The following is a 15,570-nucleotide window of genomic DNA, read 5'->3' as shown; positions in this document are numbered from 1 at the left end:
TTGGATTCTGTTTGCTAGTATTTTGTTGAGGATATTTGCATCTATGTTCATCAGTGATATTGGCCTGCAGTTTTCTTTCTTTGTGACATCTTTGTCTGGTTTTGGTATCAGAGTGATGGTGACCTCGTAGAATGCGTTTGAGAGTGTTCCTACCTCTGCTATATTTTGGAAGAGTTTGAGAAGGATGAGTGTTAACTCTTCTCTAAATGTTTGATAGAATTTGCCTGTGAAGCCATCTGGTCCTGGCCTTTTGTTTGTTGGAAGATTTTTAATCACAGTTTCAATTTCAGTGCTTGTGATTGGTCTGTTTGTATTTTCTATTTCTTCCTGGTTCAGTCTCGGAAGGTTGTGCTTTTCTAAGAATTTGTCCATTTCTTCCAGGTTGTCCATTTTATTGGTATATAGTTGCTTTTAGTAATGTCTCATGATCCTTTTTATTTCTGCAGTGTCAGTTGTTACTTCTTTTTCTTTTCTAATTCTATTGATTTGAGTATTGTCCCTTTTTTTCTTTATGAGTCTGGCTAATGGTTTATCAATTTTGTTTATCTTCCTCAAAGAACCAGCTTTTACTTTTATTGATCTTTGCTATTGTTTCCTTCATTTGTTTTTCATTTATTTCTGCTCTGATCGTTATGATTTCTTTCCTTCTTCTAACTTTAGGGTTTTTTTGTTCTTCTTTCTCTAATTGCTCTAGGTGTAAGGTTAGGTTTTTTATTTCAGGTGTTTCTTGTTTCCTGAGGTAGATTTGTATTGCTATAAACTTCCCTCTTAGAACTGCTTTTGGTGCATCCCATAGGTTTTGGGTCATCATGTTTTCATTGTCATTTGTTTCTAGCTGTTTTTTGATTTCCTCTTTGATTTCTTCAACTATCTCTTGGTTATATAGTAGTGTATTGTTTAGTTTCCATGTGTTTGTATTTTTTACAGATTTTTTTCCTGTAATTGCTATCTAGTCTCATAGCGTTGTGGTAGGAAAAGATACCTGATACCATTTCAGTTTTCTTAAATATACCAAGGCTTGCTTTGTGACCCAAGATATGATCTATCCTGGAGAATGTTCCATGAGCACTTGAGAAAAATGTGTAATCTGCTGTTTTTTGGATGGAATGTCCTATAAATATCAATTAAGTGCATCTTTTTTAATGTATCATTTAAAGCCTCTGTTTCCTTATTTATTTTCTTTTTGAATGATCTGTCCATTGGTGACAGTGGGGTGTTAAAGTCTCCTACTATGATTGTGTTACTGTCGATTTCCCCTTTCATGGCTGTTAGCATTTGCCTAATGTATTGAGGTGCTCCTATGTTGGGTGCATAAATTTTTACAATTGTTATATCTTCTTGGATTGATCCATTGATCATTATGTAGTGTCGTTCTTTTTCTCTTGTAATAGTCTTTATTTTAAAGTCTATTTTGTCTGATATGTGAATTGCTACTCCAGCTTTCTTTTGATTTCCATTTGCATGGAATATCTTTTTCCATCCCCTCACTTTCAGTGTGTATGTGTCCCTAGGTTTGAAGTGGTTTTCTTGTAGACAGCATATATATGGGTCTCATTTTTGTATCCGTTCAGCCAGTCTATGTCTTTTGGTTGGAGCATTTAGTCCATTTACCTTTAAGGTAGTTATCAATATGTATGTTCCTATTACCATTTTGTTAATTGTTTGGGGTTTATTATTGTAGGTCTTTTCCTTCTCTTCTGTTTCCTGCCTAGAGAAGTTCCTTTAGCATTTGTTGTAAAGCTGCTTTGGTGGTGCTGATTTCTCTTAGTTTTTGCTTGTCTGTAAAGGTTTTAATTTCTCTGTCTATTCTGAATGAGATCCTTGCTGTGTAGAGTAATATTGATTTTAGCTTTTTCCCTTTCATCACTTTAAAATTTTCCTGCTACTCCCTTCTGGCTTGCAGAGTTTCTGCTGAAAGATCAGCTGGTAACCTTATGGGGATTCCCTTGTATGTTATTTGTTGTTTTCCCCTTCCTGATTTTACTATTTTTTTGTGTGTTTAATTTTTGATAGTTTGATTAATATTTGTCTTGGCACGTTTCTCTTTGAATTTATCCTGCATGGGACTCTCTGCACTTCCTGGACTTGATTGACTATTTCCTTACCCATATTAGGGAAGTTTTCAATTACAATCTCTTCAAATATTTTCTCAGTCCCTTTCTTTTTCTCTTCTTCTGGGACCCCTATTATTTGAATGTTGGTGCATGTAATATTGTCCCAGATGTCTCTGAGACTGTCCTCAATTCTTTTCATTCTTTTTTCTTTATTCTCCTCTGTGGTAATTATTTCCGCTATTTTATCTTCCAGGTCAGTTAAACATTCTTTGGCTCAGTTATTCTGCTATTGATTCCTTCTAGAGAATTTTAAATTTCATTTATTGTGTTGTTCATCATTGTTTGTTTGCTCTTTAGTTCTTCTAGGTCCTAAAAGTTTTTTTTTTTTTACATTCCCTTTCTGATATTTCATTGTTAGTGTAAAGAAATGTGGGGAGGGGAGGGATAGTTTGGAGTGTGGGATTGACATTTACACACTGCTATATTTAAAATAGACAACCAACAAGGATCTGCTGTTTAAAAAAATGCAAACAATTTCTGAATGTTAATCTTGTATCCTGCTACTTTGCTGAATTCATTTATTAGATCTAGTAGTTTTTGTTGAAGTTCTTAGGGTTTTCTATATCTAGTATCATGTCGTCTGCATATAGTGTCAGTTTTACCTCTTCCTCTCCAATCTGAATACGTTTTATTTACTTTTTTCTTTTCTGATTGCTGTGGCTAGGGCTTCCAATACTATGTTGAATAGAAGTGGTGAGAGTGGGCATCCTTGTCTTGTTCCAGATTTTAGCAGGAAGGGTTTCAGCTTTTCACCATTGAGTATTATATTGGCTGTGGGTTTGTCAGAAATGGCTTTTATTATGTTGAAATATGTTCTCTCTGTACCTACTTTGGTAACAGTTTTTATCATGACTGGATGTTGAATTTTGTCAAATGCTTTTCTGCATTTATTGAGATGGTCATGTGGTTTTTGAATTTTCTTTTGTTTATGTGGTGTATTACATTGATTGATTTGCAAATGTTGAACCACCCTTTTGAACTTGGGATGAATCCCACTTCATTGTGGTGTATGACCTTTTTTGTGTGTTGTTGGATTTGGTTTGCTAATATTTTGTTGAGGATTTTTGCATCTATATTCATCAAAGATATTGATCTGTAATTTTCTTTTTTGGTGGTATCATTGTCTGGTCTTGGTATCAGGGTGATGGTGGCTTAATAGAATGTCTTTGGGAGTGTACCCTGCTGTTGAATCTTTTGGAAGAGTGAGAAGGATCACTATAAGTTCTACTTTGTATGTTAGGTAGAATTTGCCTGTGAAGCCATCTGGGCCTGGACTTTTGTTCATAGGGGGTTGTTTTGTTTTGTTTTTTGTTTGTTTGTTTTTACAGATTCTATTTCATTTCTAGTGATCAGTCTGTTCAAATTAACTATTTCTTCTTGATTTAATTTTGGTGGGCTGTATATTTCTAGAAAGTTGTCCATTTCTTCTTGGTTGTCAAATATGTTGTCATATAATTGTTCATAGTATTCTCTTATGGTTTTTTTTTTTTAATTAAAAAAATTGTTTTTTGGCCACACCATGCATCTTGCAGGATCTTAATTCCCCAACCAGGGATCAAACTTGGGCCCAGAGCAGTGAAAGTGTGAAATCCTAATCACTGGACTGCCAGGGAATTCCCTCTCTTATGTTTGTTTGTTTTTTTTTTCTTTCTTGTATTTCTGCAGTATCAGTTGAGATTTCTCCTTTTTTATTTCTTATTTTATTTGGGTTCACTCTCTTTTCTTCTGGTGAGCCTGACCAGAGGTTTGTCAATTTTGTTTACCCTTGCAAAGAACCAGCTCTTGACTTTATTGATTTTTTTTCTATTTTTTTAATCTCTATTTTATTTATTTCCTTCTGCATCTTTATTGTTTCCTTCCTTTTGCTGACTTTAGGTTTCGTTTGTTCTTCTTTTTCTGATTCTTTTAGGTGGTATGTTAGGTTGTTTATTTGAGATTTTTCTTATTTTTTAAGGAAGGCCTGTATCACTATGAACTTCCCTCTAAGAACTGCTTTTGCCGCATCCCATAAATTTTGTATGATTGTCTTTTCATTGTCGTTTGTCTCAAGGTACTTTTAAATTTCCTTTTTGATTTCCTTGTTGACCCATTGGTTTTTTAGTAGCATGGTGTTTGGTCTCCATGAAATTATTTTTTTCTCATTTCTTTTCCTGTGGTTGATTTCTAGTTTCATGCCGTTGTGGTCAGAGAAGATGCTTGAAATAATTTCTATACTCTTTAATTTGCTGAGATTAGTTTTGTGCCCTAGTATGTGGTCAATCCTAGAGACTGTCCCATGTGCACTTGCAAAATATGTGGAGTTTTCTTTGATGTGATATCCTGAAAATATCAATTAAATCTGTTCTGTTGTATCATTTAGGATCTCTGTTGCCTTATTGATTTTCTGTCTAGGAGATCTGTCCACTGATGTGAGTGGGGTGTTAAAGTCTCTTATTTCATTCCCATCAGTTTCTCCCTTTATGTCTGTTAGTATTTGGGTGCTCCTATATTGGGTGCATATATGTTGACGAGTGTAAAATCCTCTTCTTGTATTGATCCTTTTACCATTATATAGTGTCCTTCTTTATCTTTCTCTGTGGCCTTTGTTTTAAAATCTATTTTGTCTGATATGAGTATTGCAACTCTCGCTTTCTTGTCATTTCCGTTTCCATCCCTTCACTTTGAATCTATGTGTGTCCTTTGCCGTAAGGTGGGTCTCTTGTAGGCAGCATATTGTAGGCTCTTTTTTTTTTAATCCAGTCTGCCACTCTACGTCTTCTGATTGGAGGGTTCAGTCCATTGACATTTAAGGTAATTATTGATATGTATGTATTTATTGCCATTTCAAGTCTTGTTTTCCAGTTGACTCTATGTTTCTTTTTTGTTCCTTTTTCTTTTTGTGGTTTGATGATTGCCTTTTATTTTATACTTGTGTTCTCTTCTTTTTGTTTTTTGTGAATCTATTGTATGTTTTTGATTTGTGGTTGTCCTGTTTTTCAAATATTTTAACCCCTTCCTATATCTTCTTGCTTTAGACTTATAGTCTTATAGGTTCAAACACATTCTTGAAAAAAAAAACAACTGCATTTTCTTACTCTCCTTCCCCACATTTTATGATTTTGATGTTCTTTTTTACATTTTCATGTTTATCCTTTTGCTGTTCTTTTGTTTATCATCGCTTTCACAAATAGGTTTTCGTTTTTGTTTTTTTCTTTTTGATCTGTATACTGGCTACTTTAAGTGATTTACTTTCCAATTTTGATTTCCTTCTTTTTATATCTTCTTGCTTCTTTTCTATCTAAAGAAGACCTTTCAATATTTCTTTTAGGTTAGGTTTAGTATTGCTGTATTCTTTTAGTTTTTGCTTGTCTGAAAAATTCTTTAATTTTTCTCCTATTCTAAATGATATTCTTGCTGGTTAGAATATTCTAGATTGCAGATTTTTCTCTTTTAAGGCTTTAAAAATATTTTGCCACTCCCTTCTGGCCTGCAGTGTTTCTGTAGAGAAATCAGCTGATAGCCTTATGGGGTTTCCCTTGTAATTAACTCTTTGTTTTTCTTTTGCTGCCTTTAGAATCCTCTCTTTATCTTTAACTTTTGCCATTTTTATTATCATATGTCTTGGTGTAGGTCTGTTTGGGTTCATCTTGTTTGGGACCCTCTGTGCTTCCTGTACCTGGATATCTGTTTCCTTCTTTAGGTTTGGGAAGTTTTCAGCCATAATTTTTTCATATACATTGTCAATCCCCTTTTCTCTGTCTTCTCCTTCTTCCCTATTATGTGTAGATTGGCACGCTTTATGTTATCTTATATTGCTTTCATTTTTTTTTCATTGGGCTTTCTGTTTGCTGTTTTGATTGGGTAATTTCCATTATTCTGTCTTCCAGGTCATTTATTCTTTCTTCTGCATTATGCATTCTGCTATTCATTGCCTTCAGCTCAGCTTTCATCTTAGCAAATGAATTTTCTAATTTTTCCTGGCTTCTCCTTATAGTTTCTAGTTCCTTTTTTTACAGTAATCTGCATTTCTCTGATAGCCTTTCTTAATTCCTTCAGTATTTTCATTTTCACCTCCTTTTTTTTAACATCTTTATTGGAGTATAATTGCTTTACAATATTGTGTTAGTTCACCTCTTTTTTGAATTTGGTGTCTGTTAGACTGAAGAGGTCTGTTTCATTGCTTGTTCCTTCAGGGGAATTCTCTTGGTCTTTTAACTGGTGGTGGTTCCTCTGCTTCTTCATTTTGCTTATATTTCTCTTACTCTGTGAGTTTAGGAGAAGCAGTTATCTACCGTAGTCTTGGAGGGCTATTCATATGCGGGAGCGTCCCTATGTGGCATGTGTGGGTTTAATATTTTTTTGGTGTCAGGGCTGTGTTTGGTTTGGATGCTTGCTGTCTGTTTCCTCAGCGTGTACTGGCCGTTATCCCCTTGCCAGGTGTGTGCAGGTGTGTGGCCCACGCGGGCTCCCAGGAAGGCAGGGGCAGTGTTTGGTGCCAAGTCAAGGGACCCTCAGTGGCAGCAACGGTCCATGCCCGTCTCTGAAGTCCAAGGTGGCAACGGTGGCTCGCACCTGCCCTCAGAGTTCCAGTAGGCGGTGCCCTACATGGAGAAAGAAGCTCCTATGGTGGCCCTGCCCCTGTCTTTCACGCCACCCAACAGTAGCGCCTTGCCTCTCTGGCGGGCCCAGGCTTCTTCCCATACTCCCTCAGTTGTGGTGAGCACACCCTGGCCCCCACAGGCTGCCTTGACACAGCCAATCCCAGTCCTCTCCCTGGTCTGACCTGTGAAGCCCAAGCCTCAGCCCTCAGTCCCTGCCACCAGTGAGGGGACTTAGCAGTGTGCAGAAACATTTCCTTTTTCACAGCTCCCTCCTGGGGGCACAGGTCCTGCCCCAATTCCTTTCTCTCTCTCTCTCTCTCTCTTTTTCTTTTGTCCTACTCACTGATGTGGAGATTTTCTTGCTCTTTTGGAAGCCTGAGGTCTTTTGCCAGCGTTCAGTAGGTATTCTGTGAGAATCGTTCCACATGTAGATGTATTTTTGATGTATTTGCAGGAGAAGGTGAGCTTCCTGTCCTACTCCCCCACCATCTAGATCCGATCCTGTATTGTAAATTTTCTGATGAGAAGTTTGCAGCCACTCTTAAATTTATTCCTCTGTACATATGTTTTTTTTTTGGGGGGGGGCAGCTGCTTTGATGATTTTTTTCTGGGGTTTCCGCAATTTGACTGTGATGTACCTAGATGTGTTTCTCTTTGTATTGATCTTGCTGAAGATGCTCTAAGCTTCTTGAATCTCTGGTGTTTTTGTCTTGCATTAATATTGGGAAAGTCTTAGCAATTATCTCTTCAGATAGCTTTTCTCCCCTGTTCTTTCTCTGTCCTTCTCTGCCTCTCTCCCCTTCTCTCTCTGCTTCTCCTCTCTCCTCCTCTTCTTTTTTCCTTTTATCCCTTTCCTACTTCTGGGACTCCAGTTGTCTATACTTTAGACAGTTTGATATCATGCCATGCTCTCAGTTGCTCTTTTCTCTCTCTCTCCCTCTTTCACTTCTTCTTCTCTTTTTATTTCCCTTTGGATAATTTTTATTAACCTAATGTTCAGTTTCACTTATTCTTTTCTCTTCTATGTCCAGTCAACTTATTCATTTCTGGTAATTAAAAATTTTTTTTTAATTTTTAGCAGTTCTGTTTGTGCCTTTTTTAATAGTTGCCAACTTTTTGCTGAAATTGCCTGTCTGTTCAACATGTCCACCTTTTCAACTAAATCTTTTAAGATGTTAAACTTGGTTATTTTAAAGTCTTTGCTTGATAGTTCTAACGTCCGGATGGGTCCCCTTGGTCTGGTTCTGTTAACTACTTTTCTCTTTATAATGAGGCATTTCTTTTTCTTATTTCTGTGTCTATTAATTTTTTTATTGAATGCGTGACCTTGTGTGTACCAGGATAGTAGGGACTGAGGTAAATAGCGTTTATGCCTAGAAAAGGGCATGCATTTCATTCTATCAGGTCGTTAGTGTGGAGTGTTGGGTCAACCCAGTTGGGAGTTGTGCCGTGGGCTGCTGCTGCCTTGTGCTAGCACGAGGCCTGGAGTGCTGGAAGGTTCTCAGAATTCCTGCTTCAGATTTAGCTTTTAGGAGGCCTTGCTGCCTCTTTCTCCTGTGCCTGCAGGAATGGGGTGGCGTGGAACCTTTCTCTCCACTCTCACCTCTTAGTCTGCCTCCAGTGATAGGCTGCTGCTGTTACTTGATATAGGCTCGTGGAAGGGGTCGAGGGATTTATCAGGGTTTTCCTGAGGTTTTCCAGTTCTCCTGTTGCAACCTCAGTCTTGAGTGGGCCTTGTGTGCCTGAGCCTCATGGGTGGGGCTTTCTCAGAGGTTCCTGTGTCAGTGGAGGTCTTGATGGGATATCTTGACTCTTTTCCACCTCTGTGCACTGAGCATGTTGGGATTAATATGAACATTGTTGGGAAAGGATACTCCAGAAGTTATTGGTGTTTGTTAAAACTCCAGCACTCAACAGAGTGATCTTAAAGATTGTAGCTCTGAACCCATCACCTGCTGAAAAGCCCTCTCGTGCACTCTGGGGCCCTTAGGTCAAAGGCTTTGAGCTGTTTAGTCTCCAGCCTCTCACCCTGACCTTCCTTTGGTTATTTATGTAAGTCTTGTCTGTCTCCCTAGTCCCAGACCATCAGTTTTGAGAGCAGATGCCTTGTTTTCTGAGTATTGCTAGAGAGGAAATGGTGCCTGGCACGTGGTAGGGACTCAGCAACTGTCTTACTGTCTTGAACAGATGAGGAGTGAGGGTAAACCTGGAAAGCCCCTGTTTTCCAGCAGGTAGACTCCTGCCCGGCCTCCAGGTTCATGCACAGATGTCCCAGGGAAGCCTTTCTGGGGACCTCCCTACTCCAGTGCTTCCAGCCGTGTGCTCGTCGGTCCCACAGGACTGATATACCTGCTTGTGCTTCCGCTCGTTCCTCCTGGTTCCCCAGGGCAGTGACGTGCCAGCCAGGCCTGCCCCACCCAGCGCCCGGCAGGCACCTGGCGGGCCTGCAGGGGCCCTTTGCTGCCCTAGCTTTGGGCTGATTCTGCAGTGCATGCTGAGTTAAACTTTTCAAAGCCTCTTTTTCTGTTTTAGGGAAAGTGAATCGTCACATTCGCCCCGTGGAAGTAAGAGGACTTGGGCTGGAAGCATGTGGTGCATCCTTCGAGGCTGGAGGCGAGGGAGCCTGGGCCCATGGGGAGCCCTGGGGCAGCACTGGCCCCCGGGCATCCGTGCTCTGGCCAGCGAGCGACCCCGGATTGGGGGTGAGTACAGCCACGTGGTGGTGGGTGCGGGCTCCGCTGGCTGCGTGCTGGCCGGCCGGCTCACGGAGGACCCCGACAAGCGAGTGCTGCTGCTGGAGGCCGGGCCCAAGGATGTGTTTGCGGGGAGCAAGCGGCTCCTGTGGAAGATCCACATGCCCGCAGCCCTCGTGGCCAACCTGTGCGATGACAGGTACAACTGGTGCTACCACACGGAGCCGCAGCCGGGCCTGGACGGCCGCGTGCTGTACTGGCCACGTGGCCGGGTCTGGGGCGGCTCGTCGTCGCTCAATGCCATGGTCTACATCCGTGGGCACGCCGAGGACTACGAGCGCTGGCAGCGGGAGGGCGCGGTGGGCTGGGACTACGCGCACTGCCTGCCCTACTTCCGCAAGGCGCAGGCACATGAGCTGGGTGCCGGGAGGTACCGCGGCGGCGACGGCCCCCTGCGGGTGTCCCGGGGCAAGAGCGGCCACCCGCTGCACCGCGCGTTCCTGGAGGCGGCGCAGGAGGCCGGCTACCCCCTCACCGAGGACATGAACGGCTTCCAGCAAGAGGGCTTCGGCTGGATGGATATGACCATCCACGAAGGTAGCGCGAGGCCTCCGATTCCCCATCTCCCAGGTTCCTCCTCTAAAAACGAAACGCTGCTCTATCACAGTCCCGACCCTCCTGCCCCCACCTGTCATGGTCAGTAAGTGTGGACAGACTGGGACTGGTTTGAGGTGGAGGGGATGTGACAGATTACACTGGCGACAGGCCACAGAATACCATTCAAAGCCGATGAGAAGTGACTCGGAGATGGTGACCCCTTGGGCATCCTCTGGTCCCTGTTGGTGTGGAACGAAGAGGCAGCTCTCCGGCCACACAGCCCCAAGTTTTAAAGCCTTACAGATGGGCGTACTGAGGCACAGAGCAGTGACGGGCCTTGCAGCAGGGCAGAGGCAAGGCCCGGGTGGACCCAGGGCTCTCATTATCAGCCACTCCTGGTCTCTGTCGTCCTGTCAAGGGTGAGGGATGTTTTCCCACCTGCATCCAGGGGCCCCAGGTAGATGTGGATGTCAGTTGGACAGGGTATTTTGGTCTCAGCCTTCCTTTGAAGGCAGAACTTGCACAGTCAGGGGAAGGGCAAATTCCCTCTTTCTGCAGTCCTTCCCTACCTCCCCCTCCACGATAGGTGCCTAGGGAACAGGCTGGGGCTGTGACTGATCTCCTTGCTCTGTCCTGCAGGCAAGCGCTGGAGCACAGCCTGTGCATACCTGCATCCGGCACTGAGCCGCCCCACCCTCACGGCTGAGACCCAGACATTTGTGAGCAGGGTGCTGTTTGAAGGTACCCGTGCAGTGGGTGTGGAGTACATCAAGAACGGCCAGAGCCACAGGGTGAGTGAATGACCACCACATGGGCAGCTCACATGGCGGGGAGGGAGTGGGCAGTGACCCCGTGGTCATGCTCAGTCAGTGTGGGTGGGTAGGAGGCATGTCCTTGTCTCCATCAACATGATGATAAGGAGTGAGCGGCTGGTGGCAACAGCCTGAAAGACTGTCCCCAGGAGGTGGTGGCCTGGCAGAGGTGAGGAAGCCCCAGTCTAGCCACCTGCACAGGGCCCGTGGTGCCCGGGCATGAGTGCCCCCATGAACCTCTTTCTGCTATTGCCTTCCACACTTGTCCAGAAATTGATAGGTTTATATCAGAGGCTTTAAAAACCGTACCTGTGATCACACTCCCTACTTCTGCACTGTGCTGTTTTCCACTTAGGAGCACGTGGGGATTGTTCTGCATCCCACGTGAAGATCTCGCTCACCATGTGCTTTATTTAAACTGCTTGTTTGAGTGCCTGCTTCCATTTATCTCATTTAAGCTCTACAGTCCTGTTTTTAAGACCATCGTCACGGTCAGGCTGTTGCAGAATACATCAGATTATGAACCACGCTTGATTTCTCATCACACACACCCACAGCGGCACGTGTGGGCTACTTTCACCTAGGGGCGCCCTGAGCATCCTCTTGCTTGCTCTGGAGCCTGTGGGCAGGATCCCCACCCACCATGTGGGTGCGTCATGCCAAGGCCGTATTCTTGGGGTTCTGACTGGCTTTTCTGGGAAAGTGTGAGCTGCCTGGCCCCTCGCCTCTTCCAGGCTTTCGCCAGCAAGGAGGTGATCCTGAGCGGAGGTGCTATCAACTCTCCGCAGCTGCTCATGCTGTCGGGCGTGGGCAATGCAGACGACCTCAAGCAACTGGGCATCCCGGTGGTGTGCCACCTTCCTGGTGAGCTCTCTTCCCCACTGCGCCCCAGAGGTGTCCCTGTTAAATAAAAGTTATTATACTTTATTAGCATGGAGTGGGGAGGGGACAGGAGTCAGGGCTCCTCAGAACTGTCACATTGTTCCCGCGAGCCTGAAGGTCCCCAAGGCCTCGCTGGACTCCTACCCCCAGCGAAACCCCAGGCTTTTGTGTCGTTTTCCTCCCTTCCCCAGACATCCCATCCCTCTCAGTAGCGAGGCACCTCTAGCAGGGAGCATCTGCCCGTAAAGCCCACTGGGCCAGGCTCAGGCAGGTCAACAGGGCAGCCGTGTGGCAAGAGGGGTCCAGGCCTTTGTGTTTTCCATCCTCAGGACACACCAGCTACCCTGACATGCTGTTCATGTTCAGATGGTTCTCCCAGGCCTAATATTTATTTCATAGACTGTTTCTGATGCCCTTTGGAGCCTGTCCCTCTTGCCCTCTCTTATAACTCAAGCTCCCAGAGCTTGAAGCTTTATCATAAGAGGTCTTTGAAAGTGCTGGTCTGTGACAGTGACCCGCCCAGTGTCCCGTTGAGCTTGGATGGGCTCATGCTGGGTCTGCACAGCATGACAGGCCTGCTTCCCTCCTTCCCCAGGCCAGGGGTGAGGGTGCAGGGTCAGCCATTCTGGGACAGCTCACTGAGTGGTGCCGGCTGGAGGCGTGGGCACTGCCCCGGTGGAGGGTGCTGGCTTAGCAGGAAGGCACCTGGATGGTTACAGGTGCTGCCCTGGGAGCGAGTGTCAAGGGCAGGCAGCTTTGGCAGCATCTGAGAGGGCCAGACATGGCTGGGAGAGAGGGAGTGGTGTCCCTGGGAATGAGCAGGAGCTGGCCTGGCAGATAAGTGGGTGGAGGAAAAGTTTTCAAAACCAGGGGATGTTGAGAGGCCGGCTAAGCCCCTTTGGGAGACATTTTCCTAACCACCCCCTCTGGTTTCAGGAGTTGGCCAGAACCTCCAAGACCACCTGGAGATATACATCCAGCAGGCATGCACCTCCCCCATCACCCTCCACTCAGCACAAAAGCCCCTGAGGAAGGTCCGGATTGGCCTGGAGTGGCTCTGGAAGTTCACAGGTGGGTGTGCTCATCCATGATTTTGGGAGAGACGTTCTGTGGGCAGCACAGCCTCCCTCCTCAGGTGCTTAGCCCAGGCTGTGGCTCCAGATTGCTGGTTCAAAGCTGAGCTATGCCATTTATTTCAGCTCTCTGAGCCTCAGTTTTCCCATCTGCAAAATGGGGATATGCCGTTCCTGTGTGGCAGGTTGGTGTGAGGACCAGATGCGATACACAGGGCTTGCCCGGGGTGACTCTGCAGGGGCTGGGTGCTGCCCTTCCTGATGGATGGATAGGGATGGCCTCATCCTGGACACTGCCTGGGGCCCAAGGGGCCAGGAGAAAATGCAGAGAAAGGGCACTTGATGCTGGACTACAGCTTCTGTTTCTCAGCATTTTCCATGCAGTTTCTAGCTGGGTCTCAGAGTACTGAGTTTGGCCAGGAAGTAGTGCTTCGAAATCTTATTCACTCAGCATGCATTTCTCGCACACCTACCGTGTGCTGTGCTACATGGTGAGAAGTGCTAATAAGGCAGGTTTTCTTAGGGAGTTTACGCTCTAGTGGAGACAATGGAAGGAAACTAAGTAAACATGCTAAGTTTTAAGTACAGTGAAGGAATAATTAGGATGTTAAACTGGAGAATGGTGGCAGGGGGTCTGTTAGGCAGGAAGAATACGTGCAAAGGCCCCGGGGCTAGGCATTGGGTGTGCTTGAAGAATGAATTTGTTGGGCCAGGGAGACTGCAGCACCTTGAGGAGGAGGTGGTGCAGGTGTTGCAGGGCCTTCCAGGGCCTTCCAGGGCCGGAGACTAAGCTCTTGTCTAACACTCGGAAAGGAACTGTCCGATGAGACACACGTACTGACAAAGCAAAAGACTTTATTGGGAAGGAACCCCAAGGCGGAGAGCCTGGGGGAACCCAGGAGAACCGCTCTGCCACGTGCCTTGCAGGCTCAGGTTTTATGGTAATGGGTTAGTTTCTGGGTTGTCTCTGGCCAGTCATCTCGCTTGGCCCATCGTCTGACTCAGGGTCCTTCCTGGTGGTGCGTGCGTCTCTCAGCCGAGATGGATTCCAGCGAGAAGGACTCTGGGAGATTGGTCTTCTCCTCCTTCTTTTGCCCCTCCCGAATTCTCCTGGGAGATACGTTAGCTTTACTGTTGAGACTTCTCGTTTTGATACTAATGCCTCTCAAATTATGAAAATTATGAATATTACCGCCGTTAGTGAAATAAATGAGCCTATGGATGAGACAGCATTTCATGTTGTGTATGCATCTGGGTAGCCGGAATATTGTCATGGTATTCCAGATAGACCTAGGAAATGTTGTGGGAAGAAGGTTATATTTACAGCTACAAATATAATTACAAAGTGAATTTTTGCTCATGAGTTGAGTGTATAACCTGAGAGAATAGTGGGAATCAACGTACAAAGCCTCCCATAATAGTGAATACTGCTCCCGTTGATAATATGTAGTGGAGGTGTGTGACTACGTAATATGTATCGTGAAGGACAATGTCTAGTGATGCGTTAGCTAGGACAATTCCTGTTAATTCACTTACTGCAAAAAGGAAAATGAAGCCTAGGGCTCGTATTGTGGTGGGAGATCATTCGATATTACCTCCATGAAGGGTTGCTAGTCAACTAAATACTTTTACTCCTGCGGAAATAGCAATAATTATAATGGCTGATGTAAAATATGCTCGTGTGTCCACATCTGTACCTACTGTAAACATACGGTGAGCTCATCCAATGAATCCTAAAAATTCGATTGATATCATGGCTCATACTTACCTATATATCCAAAAGGCTTTTTTTTTCTCCTGAATAATAATTTACAATATGTGAGATTATTCCAAATCTAGGTAAAATCAGAATATAGACTTCAGGTTGTCCGAAGAATCAGAATAGGTGTTGATATAAGATTGGATCACCCCCTCCCGCGGGGTCAAAAAAGGTTGTGTTTAGGTTTCGGTCTGTTAATAGCATAGTAATCCTGGCTGCTGATACAGGTAATGATAATAGCAGCAATACAGCTATAATTAAAACGGATCATTACAAATAGTGGTGTTTGATGTTGGGGTATAGTGGGTGGCTTTATATTAATAATTGTAGTAATAAAATTAATAGCACCTAAAATTGAGGAGACACCTGCTAGATGTAGGGAAAAGATGGTAAGGTCTACTGAAGCTCCAGCATGGGCTAGGTTTCCAGCTAAGGGTGGATATACAGTTCAGCCTGTACCGGCACTGGCTTCAACTATTGATGATGCAAGTGGTAGTAAGAAGGAGGGTGGAGGTAATCAGAAGCTTGTATGATTTATATGGGGAAAGGCTATATCGGGTGCCCCAGCATTAGTGGGACTAGTCAGTTTCTGAAGCCTCCAATTGTGATAGGCATAACTATAAAAAAAAATTATTACAAATGCATGGGCTGTTACAAGTTCATTGTAAATCTGATCATCTCCTAGCAGTGTTCTAGGTTAGCCTAATTCAGCATGAATTAACAGGCTTAAGGCAGTGTCTACTATTCCAGCCCAAGCACCAAACAGTAAATATAAGGTACTGATATCTTTATGGTTAGTTAAGAATAGTCAGCTGTTTATGAATGTAGGTAAAATGGCTGAGTGAGCATTAGACTGTAAATCTAAAGACAGGGGTTGAGTCCTCTTTTTGCCAAGTGCTGTGGTGAATTTTACATATTGAATTGCAAATTCAGAGAAGCAGCTTCAATTCTTCTGGGGCTTCTGCTTTTTTCTTTTTTTTTTTTTTTCCTTGCAGCAGGAGAAGTAGATTGAAGCCAGTTGACTAGGGTATTTAGGTGTTAACTAAGTTTCGTGGGAAAT

General features: G+C 44.2%; 1 protein-coding gene across 2 annotated transcripts in view; it reads left to right on the top strand.

The window, feature by feature from the left end:
- Positions 1–15,570, top strand: part of CHDH (choline dehydrogenase) — a 61,482-nt gene that overhangs the window by 30,434 nt on the left and 15,478 nt on the right. The window contains exons 2-5 of one of the 2 annotated variants that reach the window (XM_082664300.1): positions 9,227–9,984; positions 10,624–10,775; positions 11,585–11,660; positions 12,615–12,749. In XM_082664300.1, the coding sequence (XP_082520426.1) occupies positions 9,282–9,984; positions 10,624–10,775; positions 11,585–11,660; positions 12,615–12,749 (1,066 nt within the window). In that variant the 5' untranslated portion in view covers positions 9,227–9,281. Of the gene's footprint in view, positions 1–9,226; positions 9,985–10,623; positions 10,776–11,530; positions 11,661–12,614; positions 12,750–15,570 lie in introns of both variants that reach the window. The other variant, XM_082664299.1, reaches the window with a different exon arrangement.

The sequence above is a fragment of the Grampus griseus genome (genome assembly GCF_964374135.1).
Source record: "Grampus griseus genome assembly, chromosome: 10".
NCBI classification, from domain to species: Eukaryota; Metazoa; Chordata; class Mammalia; order Artiodactyla; family Delphinidae; genus Grampus; species Grampus griseus.
Note: the sequence above shows the minus strand (reverse complement) of the source record. Positions and strands in the feature narration are given on the sequence as shown.